We start from the raw sequence: 17,634 nt of genomic DNA on the forward strand, positions 1-17,634 counted from the left end.
ATTCAAACACAGCTCTGTTTTATTATATAGATGTGTGAGGTTAACACATATACGAGAGAAGTGGTCAGTAGAATTGCACGTTCATGTTCAATCAAACTAACTTTTTCATGTATGATTACTCTACAAGAATTACAATATGAATAGTTCTGATTATAGTTGAAACACCCGAGGCAGGTTTACCTTAAACCAAACTTATGACTATAAGGCTCCGTTCCGGAATTGTAAAATAAGTATTTATTTTTTAAGAAGGTAATTTCAAACTCAAAAATAATATATTTATGCAAATAATTTTCCTACCAATATAGATCTTGTTTGATAGATCTCATCAAGATCTTTAATACAGTGCAAAAAAAATTAAAAATATATTTTTCATTTACATTATTTTTGAGTTTGAAAATATGAAATAAGCTGCTTATTTTTTAAGAAGACTTCTGGAACGGAGCCTAAGGATTACAAGATGAATAGTTTTGATTACAGTTGTTGTTAGACCGAGGTAGGGTTACCCCAAGCCAAACTTATGACTAGAAGTAACTACTTCGTCCGTTCTAATTTGTTTGTTTAATTTCAAAATTTTACTCCCTTCGTCCCTTTTTAAGTGTCCTGCTTCGTAACTCCAACTTATTAAAAAGACATCATCATTACACCTTTCACATCAACTTTTTCCTCCATTTTCCCTACTTACCCATCATCATTACACTTTTACTCACTAACTTTTTAAAATAAAATCTACTTTTAGGGACAAAATAGACAATACACCAACTTTTACCCCCATAACTTTACAAAATAGACACTTATTAAGGGACAGCCCAAAATGAAATACTGGACACAAAAAAAAGGACGGAGGGAGTAACTTTTTTAGAGAATACAATGATTACATCTAAAAAGATGCAACTTCCACATCTACCTTCGAACTTCTTTACAAAAGTTACTTTATTCCACTAAAGAAACGGCAAAAAGGGAAAATTAATTCTATTAGAAGTTAAATGGACAAATATTTTGGAACATTCAAACGTTAAAAAGTAGACAAAAAAATCGGGACGAAGGGGGTAGGATATAGTCAAAACATTGTTCTCGCAACACAAACTCAATAACGGAAAAAATACTTATAGCACATCAATCAATGAGCAACATATGCACAGGTAAACAAGGGGCATAGTTAAAACGTTATGAGACATTTTGAAAACCCGAAAACATGAGAGAGAGAGAGAGAGAGAGAGAGAAGAGTAAAGAGGTACAAGGGGATCTGATCTCCTTTATTCTGAAAACCCCTATGCCTTTGTACCGAGGAATTTTCCGACCGCCGGATTGTGTGATTTGTTTTTGTAGGATCAAGCGCTTACCATCTTACCAAAACCCACCGCAGGTAGTGGTAAAAGCGTAACTCGACCTTGACTCTAATACCACCTAAAAAATCAGGTTTCCTAACAATCCGTTAAAACTCTAACAATATGAAAGCGAATCACTAATTAATACTATCAATAAAAAACTACGCAAGCAATCAATCACATAACGCAGAGATAGACGTGGAAACCCCTAGAATGGGTAAAAACCACAGAAATGAATCAAATTACTATAATTATTGTGCAGTTACAGATATACTACACCCAATGATCTTGATCTCCAACAACCTTGAATCTACAAGCCTTCCAAAACCTAAAAGAAAATCTCCTATCCGTTAAAACCCTAACAGTATGAAAGCGAATCACTAATTAATACTATCAATAAAAAACTATGCAAGCAATCAATAACATAATCCAGAGATATACGTGAAAACCTCCAAGATGGATAAAAACCACAAGAATGAATCAAATTACTATAATTATTGTGCAGTTACAGATATACCACATCCAATGATCTTGATCTCCAATAGCATTGAATCTACTAGCCTTCCAAAATCTAAAAGAATCTCGTTTAAGGATAGCTCCCACATGCCTTTTCAAAAAAGAAAAAGGATAGCTCCCACAGAAACCTGTTGTTTTGATTACCTCACGTACTGCCGCACACCTTTCTTTCTCTTATTACAGTATATTATGAGAAATGATTTTGCCATTCATTTTTTTTGTTAACGTCGCTCCCTTGACAAGTATATTTTTGTACAAAAAATATACTTGCAGAAGAGTGACATTAACAAAAATGGAGTAGCAAAATCAACGGCCTATATTATATGTGCCTTTCCCCAATTTCTTTGGCTGCACCCTTTTCTTTTTATATAGGTGTAGTCAAACACTAGGAGGAAAATAACAAGTCTAAATAACACTTTTCCTTTTCCACGTTGCTTTCTCATTTAAATGACAGAAGGTACCGATTGAGAAACCCAATTGATCTGTCTTCGCCAAAATTCGTCTCATTGTAGTCGACTTCCTTCTTTAACCAAAACACTCACTCTTGAATATAAATATAAATAATAATGATTTCTTCCACTCTAATTCTATACAGACTCACTAGCATATAAAAAATAATAAAATTACAACTCGATCTAAAATATGTGTTTTGTGGTACGGAATTGTCAGTACAATTAAGACTACGGAATTTGGTCCTTACAATCTCTCCCTTTGGCACTTTCATGACAAAACATACTACAATGAAAATCTAACGAACTGAGATCGAGTTGTAGAGAAGCTGCAAACAAAACTCCACATTCAAACACATTAGAATAATAAGCAACCTACGCCTCCTTTCATCATTCTCCCCCTTCTTGACATGAAAAGACCAAGGGTTAATAGGATAAAGCAATAAATGCGAATAGAAGAGAATTAAGCAATTAGTGATCAATAGAAGCAGCCAAATAAGAAATTTAAGCGAAGCGCAAATAATAGCATAAATAGCTTGATAGTTAAATTCAATAGCAGCAAAGAACTATAGAAAAACATAAACGCAATGCCTCATCGTACCAATCACAGGTTTGAAGCCAATTAGACAAACCCTGGCTATCAAAACTTCATACAGAACAAATGCCAAGTCACCTACTTCACCAGAGGCCGGGGTAACATGAAATATACAAAATATGTGCTGTTTCTGATTGTAATAATTTGACAAAATGATACTCATTTCACAAGCCAATTTGACGAATTTGACAATGTGAGAATAATGCACAGCGACCAAAAGAAATCTGCTATTAGAGAGCTGCAACATCTTAAGTCCTTGAGGCATGTATTGTCCATTTTGAACCCCCACAACCATAATCAATGTTCAACTTCTCCAAAACCTTTGCATTCTGTAGAAAATAGTCCACAATCTCCCACTCTTCTTTCGACCCATTGAAGTCGGTAATTTCCATTACCTTGAGGTGAAAGAGCAAACAAGAAGGCACAACATTCTGAGCTAGATTCCAACTTGATTGTGGAAACATTCCATATTCATATCCAAGACCCTGGATAGAAAAAAATTGGATAAGGTGACAAGTGCATGCTACTTAGATATAAGAAAGACAATACCTCTCAACTCACCTCTTTGAAAACAAGGGTTTCTAGACGTGGGGAGTTCTCCAGCAACTCCGGCAGAAATTTCCATCGAACACCGCGAACATCACCAAGCTCCAAGTAAGTCATATTAGGGAACTTTGGTAGTTGACAATCACACATATAAATATCCTTTACACAAGAACACTTAAGTGAGTCAAATGTTAGAGATTGATAGGCAAATTTTACTAGCAAGCAATAAATACAACCATGGATTGTCACTGAAGATTAGATCAGCAGTTAACTAGCAAGCAATAAATACAACCATGGATTGTCACTGAAGATTAGATCAGCAGTTAACTATACCAAGGGATAAGCTATCAACAATTATACCTCCATCATGACATTTAAGTGTAGAAATTGTACGTTGGCCATCCCCTTGAAAAGATCAGTAAGAGCTTTAGAGATAGCTGAAGCGTCAGTCTCAATAGACCCCATTTCCATATCCCAAGCATATAAACAAATATCAGCTCTAATGAGATGATGTAAGTTTTCAATTGAATAACTACCATCTGCTGCAGAATCACTGATCGTGAGGTATAAAAGTGCTGGGGTGTCAAGCACAATCTTGCGCTCAAAACCATGAGGTGGCCTTACATAACCAAACAAACAATCATGCATAAACAAGCTCGTGAGCATAGGCGCAACAATGTTAATCAGACTAACATTTTCCCCCACACATTGATACATACGCAGCTCTTCAAGCAAGGGGCAGCCGAATAGGAACCTGTTGATTGAGTCACCATCTACAAATTCTATACCAAAAAGATGTAGAATCCGGAGACTTGGTAGAGAAACCGAAGTAGGTACAGTATTCATATCACCATAAGTTTTCAGTTTTAATACCACCAGAGTGCTACAAGTAAAGAGGTCCTGAGGCAGCATAGTAGAATGTTCCATCCGGAAGGACAAATCAAGATCAAGTTCTCGAACATTTCGCAATAATGTATCAGCAATCCATCCATTAACAAGTGAAGCATCATAACTTTGACTGCACTTGAGACGGAACCTCTGTACACATGAAACATGATGCAACAATACTCGACACACAAAACTCGTAAAACTCCTCTGCAGCAATGGATCGGTACTTTTGTTTTGAGGACATAACAATAACTGATCATCAATATCGAAACTGGTGATTGAAGTCCATAATTGTTTCCATCTTGTCGATAGGACACTAGTTGACACTGCGTATTTTGTGGGAAGACGGGAAAGGATTTGAGCAATAAGACTGTTTGGTAAGTTGCTGATCCTATCTTCATACTGCTCCTCTGAAAGCTTCTGCCTTTTTAAGATTGAACCCATGATATCTCTTAGGGTATCTGCCTACAAATTGTGAACAGCAAAAGAGGTTTTTCTCTCAGAGATTAAAAGAAATCAGGAAGAAACAGGAAACCCAAAAAAACGTTTGGGAAAAGCCAAGAAAAGAAAATGGAGCAACAATGAAAATAACAAGAGCAGAAGAGAAGAGAAGAAAAGAAAAGAAAAGGAGAGGAGTTATTACCCTTAATTGAAATAAATAAACCATTAGCCACTTAAATCAAGCCCCAAAAGCCCTTCGCCTCGCCTAATGTAGGAAAGAATTGAACAGCTGGAGTGCTGGGAAAGTAAAAGACTAGGGGGGTGTTTTGGAGCTGTGAACAGTGCTAGTGAATACTAATAGGGAAAGAAGACCCTAGACGTCAAACCAAGAATTTTTATATTCTCAGTCGTCATTCATAATACGGAAGTTTCATCAGTTTATATGCTTCACAACACTGTTGAACACATAAGACTATTCCCAGGGAAGAACTAATATGCCATATGATGAATGAACCTCATAAATAACTACTAGGGTGTATATGTGGTTCGTGTATGTTCATGTGGCCCATGGGCTACCCCTAGAGCTCATGACAACTGCAAAACTACCAAAATACTCTTGGCCTATCATGGTGGACTCATCATCGCCTAAGTGGGTTTGAAGTGCACAAGGAGCCTCACTGCACCCCAGGCGCTTAAGCTTGCTTTTCGACAACTAATTTGTGACAACTGCAATGTGAAGGGGAAAATTTTATTTGAGGTGTAACATCTTCAATATGGTTCATGACCTTCATATACATACGTTTACAATTTTCATCGATGAAAGATAACACGGGAATACAATTCAACGGACAACATCGTAATTTTTATTCACAAATTTTCCAAATTTCAAGACAACAAAAATATACACCCATATCCAGAGCAATTCAAATGCATACCTCCAACTCATGGTCCACCTCAACCAAATACCATTTAATCCATCACATATTTAGGCAATGCGCTCTAAAAAAATTTGTCGTGCATCATCATCATGTAAAAGTTATTTGAAAAAGCGCTAGTGCCACAGCATACAGCTGTGTGGCACAGGGGCTTGCGCCACTTAGCGTGTAGAGCCAATCTAAGTGGCGCTACTTGGGTAGAGCCATTTGAAGTGGCTCTACTAAGTAGGTTTAAAAATAGTTTGAAAACTAGAGTATTCTAGCCAATTGTTTTAAAAAAGAGATTACTTTGATAAAAAAAACTCTCTCTATGTTTGTGATGCAGTCCACAAGAAGACCAAGGAATCAAATAAGAAGCTAGAATCAGAAGTCCACATCCTTGAGATTACTTTTACTGCGCTTGTCAACTACATCACTTCAATTTTTTTGCGAATTGGCAAGTACAATACATTTGTTGAGGGCTAGCAAATGATGCAAATTCAACCTGTTAAAGCTTTTACTAAAAAAAATACCTTTTCTACAAAATCTATATCTATATATCTGGATGAGTATGGTGTGGTACCCGATCTTTTATTTTGTTTTGGGGAAGGTAAGCAAGCATGTTTGCAAAAGAAAAGAGCCAGAAGGGGCACAACCTTTACAAAAACAGTGCCTACCAAAAGAGCTCAATAAGAAGGAAAGATGTTTACCTGATCTGTCTCCGGCAGTCAGCGAAAATAAAAAATAGAAAGCAAATGTGGAGAGAGAGAGAGAGAATGCGAACGCAAGAAAGACCAATTGAGCAGAACATTTGACTATAGGGTTAAATACCTAAACACCCTTCGAAGTATACCTCTTTATCTCGCTCACCCCTTCTAAGAATTTCGCATACGGACAGATCCCTTCATTAAAGTTTTCGCTGAGAGGACCCAACTCCGTTGGACAGAATGAATAAAAAGACCATTATGTCCTTACCTATTTATACTCACAAGAGACCCACACCAGTTTCCACACTTCTCTCTCTCCCACCCTCTCTCCGTCCAATCTCCACTCTCCCAACAGACCCACACCTGTTCCGGCGAAGTCCCAACCACTCCACAACTTCTCCTTACCTCTATTGAAATGGCCCAAGACCCACACCAACAACCACTACCACCACCGCCTCGCGGGCTTCTTCCCAACGCCCGACTTCTCCTCCTTGCACCGCCACTCCCCGGCGTGGCGCCAGTCCTTGTTCCTCAATTCGGCGTTGTGGAGGCGATCTCACATACGCGGCGACTCCGCTTCGGAGTCGGAATCCAGCCACACCGCATGAACAAATCACGTAGAACAGTTTTAGAACAACCAATCCATTCAAAAACTGCACAAGGAGTATGGATTCTGGAAAGATCATCAACGAGGCTATCTAAATGGACGAATGTGGCCAATAAAAAGAATAGATGCTGCTACAGTCGAATCACCATTCCTGAAACCCCAGAAAACGAGAAAGAATAGAGAAAGATGCTGCTACAGTAGTATCATCATTTCTGAAACCCTAAGAAAGAGAGAGAGAGAGAGAGAGAGAGAGAGAGAGAGAGAAGAGAGCCAGAAATTCTGACCTTAACGACGGCAGCAGCAGCAGCGATCGTCAGCAACCGGGAGAGAGAATGTGGGGGAAGCAGAAGCAGATGTATAACAGTTACACACCTCTCGAGCACACCATCAAATCGGATTAAAAAAAACACACAAGTTTTTTTTTTTTTTTAAATGGGGAGGGGCATCAACTATCAGACAAAACATTTTTACTTCCGGCGAGAATTGAACGCTCACTTTAAATTTAACCACGCAAACTCTTTCATTTTGTGGCGAGAATCGAACTCTCACCTTAAATTGAACAACACAAAAAAAATTCATTTTGTGGCAGGAACATTATCCGTGCTAAAAATTCGAACTAGTGCAGTTGGTTCTTACTCTTCTTCCAAGAGAGATGTCTTGAGTTTGAGTCTTTGTGGAAGAGGTGTTCAACTTTTTTTTAATTACTAATAACTAATCTCTAAGGCCTGCTTGGATGGAGTCAAAAGAGGAGTGAAAATAAAGGAGGGGGTAAAAGGGGTGGGCCCAATGGTTTTGCCGCTGTTTGGATTCTCCATTCGTTCCCCTTATTTGTTTTCCTCTGTTCTTCGTTTTCACTCGTTCGAGGGATTCACCCGTGAAACTTTTAGGCTGGTCTAGGGTTCCCCAAAATTTATCCGGGTGTAGAGGGGTGAAATTTGGACGAAATCACCCCTGGTTATCCCCCTTTCCCCAACCCCAGGCCTCCACTGCTTCCTCATTTCTGTCACCGACCCATTGTTGTCTGTGGAGCAGAGAAAAAAGGGTTTTGGTGGCGATTTGGAGTGCAGTGCATATTTGCTTTGTGAACTCAGGTATGGCCTCCATTTTAGCAGATCTCTGTGTGCATGTGTGTGTAATGGCTCCTCGTCTGTTGATTTATTATTTTGTATGGCTCAAAAATGGAACAGCCATGTGTGTGTGCGCAAAAAAATGTGTATTCTTCTGTCTCTTCCATTTTTAGATCCATGTGTGTGTGTGTGTGCGCGCGCGTATGGGTCCTGTTCTGTTGATTTTGTGTTTGGTATGCCTGAAAAATAAAAAACGCCTCTGTACGTGGATGAACTGTGTTTAGGGTTTCGAAATGTGCAAGGGTTTAGGGTTTCTGACTGGGTTTCGAGTACAAGAAGGGTTTGAACTGTGTTTTGTGTGTGTTTTTGTGTATTTTGGATCTAGGGTTTTGATTAGTGCAACGGTTTCTGTCTAGGTTTCAAGTAAAACAAGGGTTTGAACAATGAAGCACGAATTTTTATTTTTATTTTGCAATACTGCTGCAGTTTAAATTGGGTTTTGATTATTGGAAGTGGTTTGTATTCTTATTATAGCATCATATATGTGGCTGCAATATGTTGTTTTTAAGTTATTGTTTCATGCCTGCAAGAGTTTGAATGATTAAGATGAAACCCCAAAAGAAAAACCTAAAAAAACAGCCCGACCTTTATGTATTGTGTGTGTATGAATAGGGTTAGAAGACAATAGTTTGGTTTAAGAAAATGAAATTGTAATTTAGTGTTTGTAGTTTGTAATTAAGAAAATGACTTGTGTTTTATTCATGAAGCCCTTTTTTAGGTTTTTTTACAATGCCGAGATTAAACAGAACAGAATTAAGGAGAAGAGAAGAGGAAGAGGCATTCATCGCAATAAACATGTACATTCGGGTTGCAATGAGTGTGTTTCGGCTTTATTGCTTCATTGTGTCCACGGCACAATATCCTCGTCCTGAGTTGTCCCCATATCCAAACTACTACCAAACCCAAGTAGATGCTGTGAATAGGCTTGTCAATGGTAATGAAGTAGATTGCCACGAGCAATTGAGGGTAAATAGGCGTACCTTTTTTAGATTGTGTTGTCTACTTCGAGGTGTTGGGTTAGGAGACTCAGGAAATGTTTGTCTCGAGGAGAGGGTAGCCATTTTCTTGTGGATCTTAGCTCACCATACAAAACAGAGGCGTACGAAATTGCACTTTTGGAGATCAACTGAAACTGTAAGTAGACATTTCAATGTCGTACTCCTAGGTGTGTTGCGCCTTTTTGACATGCTCCTAGTAAGGCCCGAGCCTGTGCCTCCTAACTACGATGACAGTAGATGGAGTTGGTTTCAGGTAAACTTCATTTCAATTATTGTAAAATCTTCCATTTCGTTTCCTCAACTCCACCATATTGACTTAGTTACACTAATGTACTGATTATGTCGTAGAATTGTCTCAGGGCATTGGATGGGACGTACGTGCCAGTGTATCCCCCGGCAGTTGACAGGCCACGCTATAGATCAAGGAAGGGTGAGATTGCCACAAACGTTTTAGGTGTATGTAGTTGAGACCTAAAGTTTGTCTTTGTATTGTCTGGTTGGGAAGGGTCGGCCACTGACTCTAGGATCCTGAGGGACGCCATTTCAAGACCTAATGGTTTGATAGTCCCCCATGGTATGTTCTAAATCCTAAAATTCACCTTCACCTTCTTTTCACTCCATTCCTATTATCAACCCTTCCTTTAAACCATTTGTAGTGAATGTCGTAACTTCCATTTGGTACAGGACATTACTACCTTGTGGATGCCGGATACCAAAATGCCGAGGGTTTTCTAGCACCGTACCGCGGGCAACGTAACATTTGGAGGCAAGGTCACATGCCGACTAGCAGAGAGGAGTACTTCAACATGAAGCACTCAGCTGCTAGGAATGTAATTGAGAGAAGCTTTGATGTGTTAAAGATGCGCTTTGCAATATTGAGGTCTCCTTCGTATTACCCCATTAGGACTCAAACACGTATCGTCACAGCATGTTGCCTCCTCCATAACCTCATCAAAAGAGAGATGCCCAACGATCCCATTGAGAACGAGTACACGGCATGGGAACGTGATCACATACACGATGCGGAGGTAGATGATCACATCACTACCATTGAGACTTCCAATCAATGGAGCGGGGAAAGGGATGCGTTGGCTACAGCCATGTACAATCATTGGCTAGGAAATGGTGGGGGACAAGAGGTTTTTCCACCATGAGGAACTTTGTTTAGTGTATTTGTATTAATAAGTGTTTGAATAACTTTTATGATGTAGACATTCTATTTCAAGAAGTTTGTATGAACTTTTTATGATTGTAATTGAACTCCGGTTTGTAGTTTTTATTAGACTTCTTAAATAATCATTGTTGTCGAACTTAAAATGCTTTTGCAGTAATGGATACCCAACAAGGTAATGTCCCTAACAAAAAGGCTTCAAGGAGCCATAGGGTGTGGAGGAAATCCGAAGAGGATGCCCTCATGAAATGCATGGTAGCCGAAATAAGTGACAAATGGAGCGCGGATAATGGGTTTAAACCCGGGTTCTTCACGTTACTTGAGAAAGAGATGGCGAAGATCATGCCGGAGAGCAATATTAAGGCCTACCCCCACATTAACTCCAAAGTCAAGTATTGGAGACGAACATATGCCAAAATATGTGACATTGTGGGACTTAGTGGGTTTGGGTGGGACCATGTCAACAAAAGGATTGACGTGGATGATGATGTCTGGAAAATCTACGAAGAGGTAACTTCCAATGCTTTAATTGATATGTTATGGCATGGGATCATGTACTTAAACTTGAAATGTTTATGTAGGCCAACCCTAAGAAGGCCAAAGAGGTGGGTGGGAAGCGTTTCCCTTATTTTGATGATTGGGAAATCATCTTTGGAAAGGATAGAGCTAATGGGTGTGGAGCGGAGGCTCCTGCACAAATGGGGCGACTACATCAAAATGTGGTGCATAATGAAGATATAGAGGAGGAGAATGACGGTCTCTACCATCCATTCTTCGGTGAAGAATTTCATCCCACCGACACAAGTGGACCCTCAGGGGTTGCCAATGAAATTCCTTTGGACTCGTCACCTCTGGACTCGACACCTCCAGTCTCCACACCTCCGGTCTCCACACCTCCGGTCTCCACAAGTTTGAACTCCGCACGTCATGCGTCACTCCCGACATCCACTCCCCGGACCTCCACACCTCCGGCCAATGCCGGAACTCAAAAGGGGAAGAAGAGGACACGGATGGGTGATGTGGAATCCCTTGCTGTAAGCATGGAGGCATGGCTAGAAAAGAGTGATGTCCATATGGAAAAAATGACCAATGCAATGGGGTATTCCAAAGACGTATCCACTCGCCGCACACAAGTGCCAAAAGAGCTTGAAAAGCTTGACCTTACTGATACCCAACGATTTAGGTTAGGTGCCGTCATTTGTTCGGCTGAAGATAGGCTAGACCTATTCTATGGCACTCGCGAGGATTTGAAACAAGCTTGGGCTGAGGCCGTAATCTTTGGTCCCGTTTAGCTATGAGGGAGAAGTAGTAGAAGTTTTTTGAAGTGGCCGACCTTTCACTCTTACACATATGGCCCATTTTTTGAAGCGGCCGATCGATCACGCGTAGATATGTGGTCCCTAGTTGTTAATATTTTGATACATTGAGGCTGTTTGAACAATCTTTTGCAGCCTAGTGTATTGTAATATTGTGTTTATGTTCTCTTTCATCGTCAAACAATATTCTACTTATGCTATGTTATGGTAAAACAATGGTGTATTCATGGCCTACGTTTGATTATGTTTATGGGTTACAAATGCAGGTCTTGGATGGGTTACTTATGCATTGTACTTATGTTTATGGGCAATGATGATAGAATTGGATTATTCATTAAGATAGATACCTTGGCGGGGTAACATTAGTTGCAGCCATGAGTACCCTATTGATCTGTATGTATTGTTTGAGCCCATTCCACTATTGAACTGTGGTAAAAAATATAGCAGGTGTGTGTGTGTGTGTGGCAATGGCTGCAGGTTTTGGTTTAGGTTTTGTGCCTCTATGTGTGGGTTAAAATTGCAGGTTTTGACCACTATTGGTGGGTTAAAACTGCTGGTTTTGGCCACTGTTGGCTCTGCTTATCTACTGCAGGTTTTGCTTGTGTGTTTAAACTGTTGGGTTGGTTCTGTTATAGTGCTGCAGGTTATTGGTGGCTATGATGAAAGCTTTCTGAGCCAAATCGATACATTAGATAAAACTGTGTCAGTATTTGTGGCCTATGATTATGTGTTAAAACTGGAGCAAATTGGTTCATCTTTTGTGCATGGTTTGGTTTAGTTTTCTGCCTACAATTTGGTTCAGTTTTGTGGGATAAGAATTGCATGATTTGGTTTAAACATGAGGTTATGGTTATGATTTGGTTCAGTTTTGTGAGTGAGTGTGTGAAACTGCAGGGGTTGGTTATGTTTTGTGGCTGCATTTTTGGGCTGTTTCCTGCACACAGATTTTGGTTCACTAAAACCTGCAAGTTTTGGTTCAGTTTGTGCTTTAAAACTGCAGTGCTTGGTTCAGTTTGCTTGCATTTTTGAGTTAAAGCTGGAGGTTTTTGCCACTATTGGTGGGCTAAAGCTGCAGGTTTTGGTCACCGTTAGTGGGTTAAAGCTGCTGGTTTATGGCCTACATTTATATGTCAAAACTGCAGGTTTGTGACCTCTGTTAATGTGTTAAAACTGCAGGGGTTTGGTCCTATTTTATGCTTCCATTTGTGAGTTTATATTGTAGATTTTGGTTCATGTGTTGGCTATGATGAAAGCTTTCTGAGCCACAAACTGAGTCAAAATCTCCTTCATAACCTCACCAAAATGCAGCCACAAACTGGTGCTAAAACCTGCAGTTTTAACCCATAACCAGAGGCCAAAACCTGGGTTTTTTTTGGCTGTGATAAAAATTGAACACGAAATGAGGACTTAGGCGGGGTAATATGAGAGGGTCGTTTGGCAACTCATGTTGCAGCCTAGTTCTCTCAAAAAGTGGTCAACTGTACTCTGAGCCAAATGCCTTAATTATGTTCATGTGTTATAACTGCAGCATTTTGGTTCTATTTTTGTAAAGGTTTTGGTGTGGTTTTGTGCCTGCAAGTGTTGGTTTCTGTATCATTTGGTTTCTGTGCTCTGGTTTTGGCCTGTGTTTCATTTGGTTTAAAACTGCAAGTGTTGGTTTTTGTTTATTCCATTCAAAACTGCAGGTTTTGTACTGTATTTGTGGGTTACAGCTGCAGGTTTTGGCCACTGTTGGTGGGTTAGAACTGCTGCTTTTGGCTTAAAGCTGTGTTGGTTCAGCTTTTCTGCATGATTTTGTTCAGTTTGTGATTTAAAACTGTAGTACTTGGTTCAGTTTTCTGGTTCAATTTGTGGTTTAAAACTGCAGTGATTGGTTCAGTTTTGTGGTTCAGTTTATGAGTAAAACCTGCAGGTTTGTGGCCTCTGTTTTATGAGTCAATGAGTGTGTGTATGGTGGTACAGTTTTTGGCTACCATTTGGTTCTGTTCTGGGGATGAAACTGCAGGGTTTGCTTATGTTTTGTGGCTGTATTTTTTAGCTGTTTTAACCTACACAGATTCTGATTTAGTAACACCTACAGGTTTTGGTTTAGTTTTGTGGTTTAAAACTGCAGTACTTGGATCAGTTTTGTGGTTCAGTTTATGGGTAAAACCTGCACGTTTATGGCCTCTGTGTATGTGTGAAAACTGTTGGGGTTTGGTTATGTTTGGTGCTTGCATTTCTGAGGTAAAATTGGGGGGTTTTGTTTTAGATGTTTTGTTGGCTATGATGAAAGTTTTGTGAGTCACGAACTGAAGCAAAACTGAACTGTATGTATTAAACGAAAATGCAACCACAAACTGAGCCAAAACCTACAGTTTTAACCCACAAAAAGAGGCCAAAACCTTTGTGTGTGTGGCTATGATGAAAAATTAACAAGACACGTTAGGGACTTAGGCTGGGCAACGTTTGAGAGGGTCATTTGGCAACTCATGTTGCAGCCTGGTGCCTTGCAAAAGTTGTCTACAAATCTGAGCCACATGTTTCCAGCTATTTGACTGCAAAAGTCCTCCTATTTATGGTACCATTGTTACTTGTGTCATAGTCTGTGTCCTAAATGTGTCAATTGGCGATGATGAAATTTGAGCCAAATGCGTTAATTTTGGTTTTCAACTATTTATTTGCGATTAAGAGGCATTTTGATTCATGCGTTTGTCATGACTTATAATGTTGTTTTCGAATAGATTACTCAATGACAGGTGAAGAAAAAGACTATTATTGGGTGGTTTTCGTTGGGCATAAGCCGGGCATCTATACAACTTGGAGAGAAGCTCAACTCCAAGTTAATGGATACTCAGGAAGCATGGCGAAAAGGTACAGGACATTCGATGCAGCCGAAGAAGCATTGCTCAAATTTCACGAGGAGAGATACAACTTGAAAAAGTTGCAAAACAAAAATTCCACATCCGCAAGTGTGTTGGGAGTTGAACATCAATTCAATGGGTGCAAGACATTTGTTGTATTTTTTTTGTTAGGTTTCGTAGGTTGTATTTTCTTGGCACTTGTTCTCGATTCCGAATGAACTTGAACGTTCTAAGTTTCTGTAGAATATCACGTTATGAACAGAGACAAGTTCTAAGATTATTTTAAATTGAAGACGTTCAAACATTACGTTTCAACATCATGAACATAGCCACCAAATGACACATCCATGGGTAATACAATTTATTCTTCCGCGATCTACACCTATTCCTCCGGCTCTTCGGGAGGGGGAATGAAGCAAACACGCCAGTCATCAAACAATGAAAATTGAACATCTCTTGCCACCAGAGCTTGTCGATTAACCTAAGCCAAAATGAATTAATTAAGAACAAGAAATATTTGATCTTAACAAATTTATAACACTATATTAAAACTTACTTGGAGGATTGCAGTCCAAACATCGTCTTCAGCTACCACCATGGTTTGACTTGCGTCCCATTCAAATCCGGGACGATCAATTAGGTCCACAATGATGAAGCAAGTACGACGCCACTGCTTTACCTTCGCTTCAATATGCCATTCCTCAATGCCAGCGTCAGGAAAATCACTGTCCATGATACGTTTCAAATAGCTCAAGTAACTTGGACGAAAGTGTCCACTCCCGGTGGTCCACAATCGAGACTCCACCATTGATTTCAGAACCGAAATCAACAGAATCTCCTCAACTTGAACCCAATTGTGACGAGGAGGCGGACGACCAGCTATACAACCAAAAAAAATCTGAGACTTGTTTTGTAATTGAGATTTTTGAATGAGTTTGACAATGCATTTACTTGCTATTTATAAGCAAATTTTACCAACTATTCTACCACATATCCACCATTCAATAATATATCCACAATTCAACATTCAAGTAACTTCTACTCTCCATTCTACCAAAAAAATCATACTTTTCATTCAAACCTACCCTAATTTGTCTTTTCTTTGTAAAAAAAAATCACTTTCCAAAATAATTGAAAAATAAATACTTACCATTCATTAAAAAAAACGTTTTTTAATATAAATTTTTTAGAATATACATTTTTAAATTCATTTAGCTTTTTATACTTTCAATTTTCCAAAATTTATTTAATATATTGATTTTTGAATTTATATACTTATTTTCATACATAATCAAATTTAACACTGCACATGGGCAAAATAGTCATTTGACAGCTTTTCCCATCATCCACCCCTTCTTATCTCCCCCATTCTATAAACCATCCAAACAAAGTCAAATTTTATCCCTCTATTTAATAACCCATCCAAACCACATTCTATTTTTTTTCCCCTCCATAAACATCAAATCGATGTGGGCCAACCCATCAAAATTAATACCCCCTACTATCTTATTCCCCCTTCTTATTTTTTACCCCTGATTTTTTTCCCGCATCCAAGCGGGCCCTAACATACTATTGTTTGGCAAAAAAAAAACCTCCGTAGCAATGTTAAATCTTTACATTTTCCTTGCGATAAATGGATCTTAAATTTCTTTCTGTTATTCAATTGATTTGAATAAAACATTTCTCGATGTTTGATCAATTTAATTTTTTTCGTTAGTGATTTAAACGTCTAAAATTACAACATAAATGACTCGGTGATCTAAACATCTAAAATTACAAAATAAACCACTCAGATTGTAAAATAATATTGTAGAACCTCACATTTATTGAGTGGTCTGTTTAAAAGATGTGTTCGAAAAGGATATCCAAAGAGACTTCCGTGAGATTTACAATTTGCAAGAACCTCTCTATTGTTTTGAAATTCACAAAGCACTCCCCTACTTTTCCAACAGTTGACGTAATTAGAATGATAAGCGAGTGGAACAAATTGAGCCGTGATTTGATCGATCCTTATTTATAAACTTAACTATCTTTCAAAAAAAAAAAAAATTTATAAACTTAACTAGCATTCATTTAGAATGATAAGCGAGTGAAACGAACCTCAAAATATTTTCAATGCACTTATTGCTTGTCTGATCATGTTTCTAAAAAAAGTTGAATTTTTCGAAATGAACAATTAAAAAGGGACAAATAAAGTATTAAATAAATGCTTGTTGGATAATTAAAAAACAAAAACTCGTAATTTGTTTTCTGTGAGGAAGCTCATAAAACTTTCAAAACTAAAGAGTTTTTTTCGAGTAAAAATCGCTTCCTACGAAAAGTCGTGCAATTTTTGGATCGGAAAATAAAGTACTCCCGAGCATCATTTTTCTAAGTACATCATGAGTTCTTTAATGCAGTGCAAAAATTTAAAAATTTATGTTCGAAAAAATTTGATTTTTTAATCTCAAAATTCAAAATTGTACGTCTTTTTGTAAAAGTCCAGTAATTTGGGACACTTGGTATTTTTGACATCTAAAACTTTCGAGCCTTGTCTAATTTCGTGTTTTTGCATTTCCCTTCTCAAAAGCTAACAATCATTTCCCATAAAGAACCCGGCTAACCACACATACATTTGTGCACAGATTGTGCACAAATTTTGTTGTGGGGCTTATCATGGGTTCCATACAAATGATTCGAGCCGTTCATTAGATGTAAAATATTTTTTCAAGGGTCCCGTAAAAAATAAGCTCAATCTAATACCTATAGGTACTCAATCCAATCATCTAAATTTTCATTCAGATTTTTGGGTAATAAAAAATTAGATAGTTAGATCAAGCACTTAAAGGTATTGGATTGAGCTGATTTTTTGCGAAAACCCTTGAAAAAATGTTTTACATTTAATGAACTACTCGAATCGTTTGTATAAAACCCGTAATGGGCCCCACAATAAAATCTGTGCACAGATTATCTGTGTGGACAAATTTACCGTCCCAGAAATGATAGGATCCATGAAACTATTCATGATGGATTGTACCTAGCCTCTTCATTTCCACTTCTTCCTGGCACCAAAGCATTCGCATACATTTCCCGCCATAGCATTTTGCACTGATTTCCCGCCATAAGATGGCCTGGTTCCCTCTCTATAATTCTGACCACCAAAAATCTGAGTATTTTGCCACCTCTCTTTTCATGATTCTACTTGGAGCCTC

At 38.5% G+C, this 17,634-nt stretch overlaps 4 protein-coding genes across 6 annotated transcripts in view; 1 reads left to right on the forward strand and 3 right to left on the reverse strand.

The window, feature by feature from the left end:
- Window positions 1–2,793: 2,793 nt before the first annotated feature.
- On the reverse strand, window positions 2,794–7,344 carry LOC131298127 (F-box/LRR-repeat protein At4g14103-like). Of its 3 annotated transcripts, XM_058323447.1 has the most exons (5): window positions 6,385–6,401; window positions 4,963–5,057; window positions 3,792–4,784; window positions 3,447–3,590; window positions 2,794–3,370 (listed from the first exon to the last, which is right to left on the reverse strand). In XM_058323447.1, the coding sequence occupies exons 2-5, from the start codon at window positions 4,984–4,986 to the stop codon at window positions 3,134–3,136; spliced, it is 1,398 nt and encodes a 465-aa protein (XP_058179430.1). In that variant the 5' UTR covers window positions 4,987–5,057; window positions 6,385–6,401; the 3' UTR covers window positions 2,794–3,133. The 3 variants fall into 3 exon arrangements, with proteins under 3 accessions (XP_058179430.1, XP_058179438.1, XP_058179421.1); XM_058323455.1 differs by lacking the exons at window positions 4,963–5,057; window positions 6,385–6,401 and adding an exon at window positions 7,273–7,344; XM_058323438.1 differs by lacking the exon at window positions 6,385–6,401 and having other exon boundaries at window positions 4,963–5,992.
- Window positions 2,794–17,634, reverse strand: part of LOC131298145 (F-box protein At4g09920-like) — a 64,629-nt gene continuing 49,788 nt past the window's right edge. The window contains exon 4 of the mRNA XM_058323466.1: window positions 2,794–2,963. The gene's annotated coding sequence lies outside the window, so the exon portion shown is untranslated. The remainder of the gene's footprint in view (window positions 2,964–17,634) is intronic.
- Window positions 8,845–10,267, forward strand: LOC131327622 (protein ALP1-like). The gene is made up of 4 exons (XM_058360772.1): window positions 8,845–9,366; window positions 9,462–9,573; window positions 9,619–9,687; window positions 9,798–10,267. Exons 1-4 carry the CDS (start codon window positions 8,845–8,847, stop codon window positions 10,265–10,267), a joined length of 1,173 nt encoding a protein of 390 aa, XP_058216755.1.
- Window positions 14,781–15,348, reverse strand: LOC131298239 (uncharacterized). Its single transcript, XM_058323604.1, has 2 exons — window positions 15,000–15,348; window positions 14,781–14,924 (listed from the first exon to the last, which is right to left on the reverse strand). The coding sequence occupies exons 1-2, from the start codon at window positions 15,249–15,251 to the stop codon at window positions 14,826–14,828; spliced, it is 351 nt and encodes a 116-aa protein (XP_058179587.1). The 5' UTR covers window positions 15,252–15,348; the 3' UTR covers window positions 14,781–14,825.

The sequence above is a fragment of the Rhododendron vialii genome, chromosome 1a (genome assembly GCF_030253575.1).
Source record: "Rhododendron vialii isolate Sample 1 chromosome 1a, ASM3025357v1".
Lineage (NCBI taxonomy): Eukaryota > Viridiplantae > Streptophyta > Magnoliopsida > Ericales > Ericaceae > Rhododendron > Rhododendron vialii.

Excerpts from the sequence above, each read along its gene's own strand:
- LOC131298127 (XM_058323447.1), bottom strand. The coding sequence starts at position 4,986 with ATGGTTTATTTATTTCAATTAAGG. Across the intron at positions 4,785-4,962 it reads TTTATTTATTTCAATTAAGG|GCAGATACCCTAAGAGATAT; the intron begins GTAATAACTCCT and ends CACAATTTGTAG. Across the intron at positions 3,371-3,446 it reads AAACCCTTGTTTTCAAAGAG|GGTCTTGGATATGAATATGG; the intron begins GTGAGTTGAGAG and ends TTTTCTATCCAG.
- LOC131327622 (XM_058360772.1), top strand. The coding sequence starts at position 8,845 with ATGCCGAGATTAAACAGAACAGAATTAAGGAGAAGAGAAGAGGAAGAG. Across the intron at positions 9,367-9,461 it reads GTAGATGGAGTTGGTTTCAG|AATTGTCTCAGGGCATTGGA; the intron begins GTAAACTTCATT and ends ATTATGTCGTAG. Across the intron at positions 9,574-9,618 it reads CACAAACGTTTTAGGTGTAT|GGTCGGCCACTGACTCTAGG; the intron begins GTAGTTGAGACC and ends CTGGTTGGGAAG.
- LOC131298239 (XM_058323604.1), bottom strand. The coding sequence starts at position 15,251 with ATGGTGGAGTCTCGATTGTGGACCACCGGGAGTGGACACTTTCGTCCA. Across the intron at positions 14,925-14,999 it reads TTTGGACTGCAATCCTCCAA|GTTAATCGACAAGCTCTGGT; the intron begins GTAAGTTTTAAT and ends ATTTTGGCTTAG.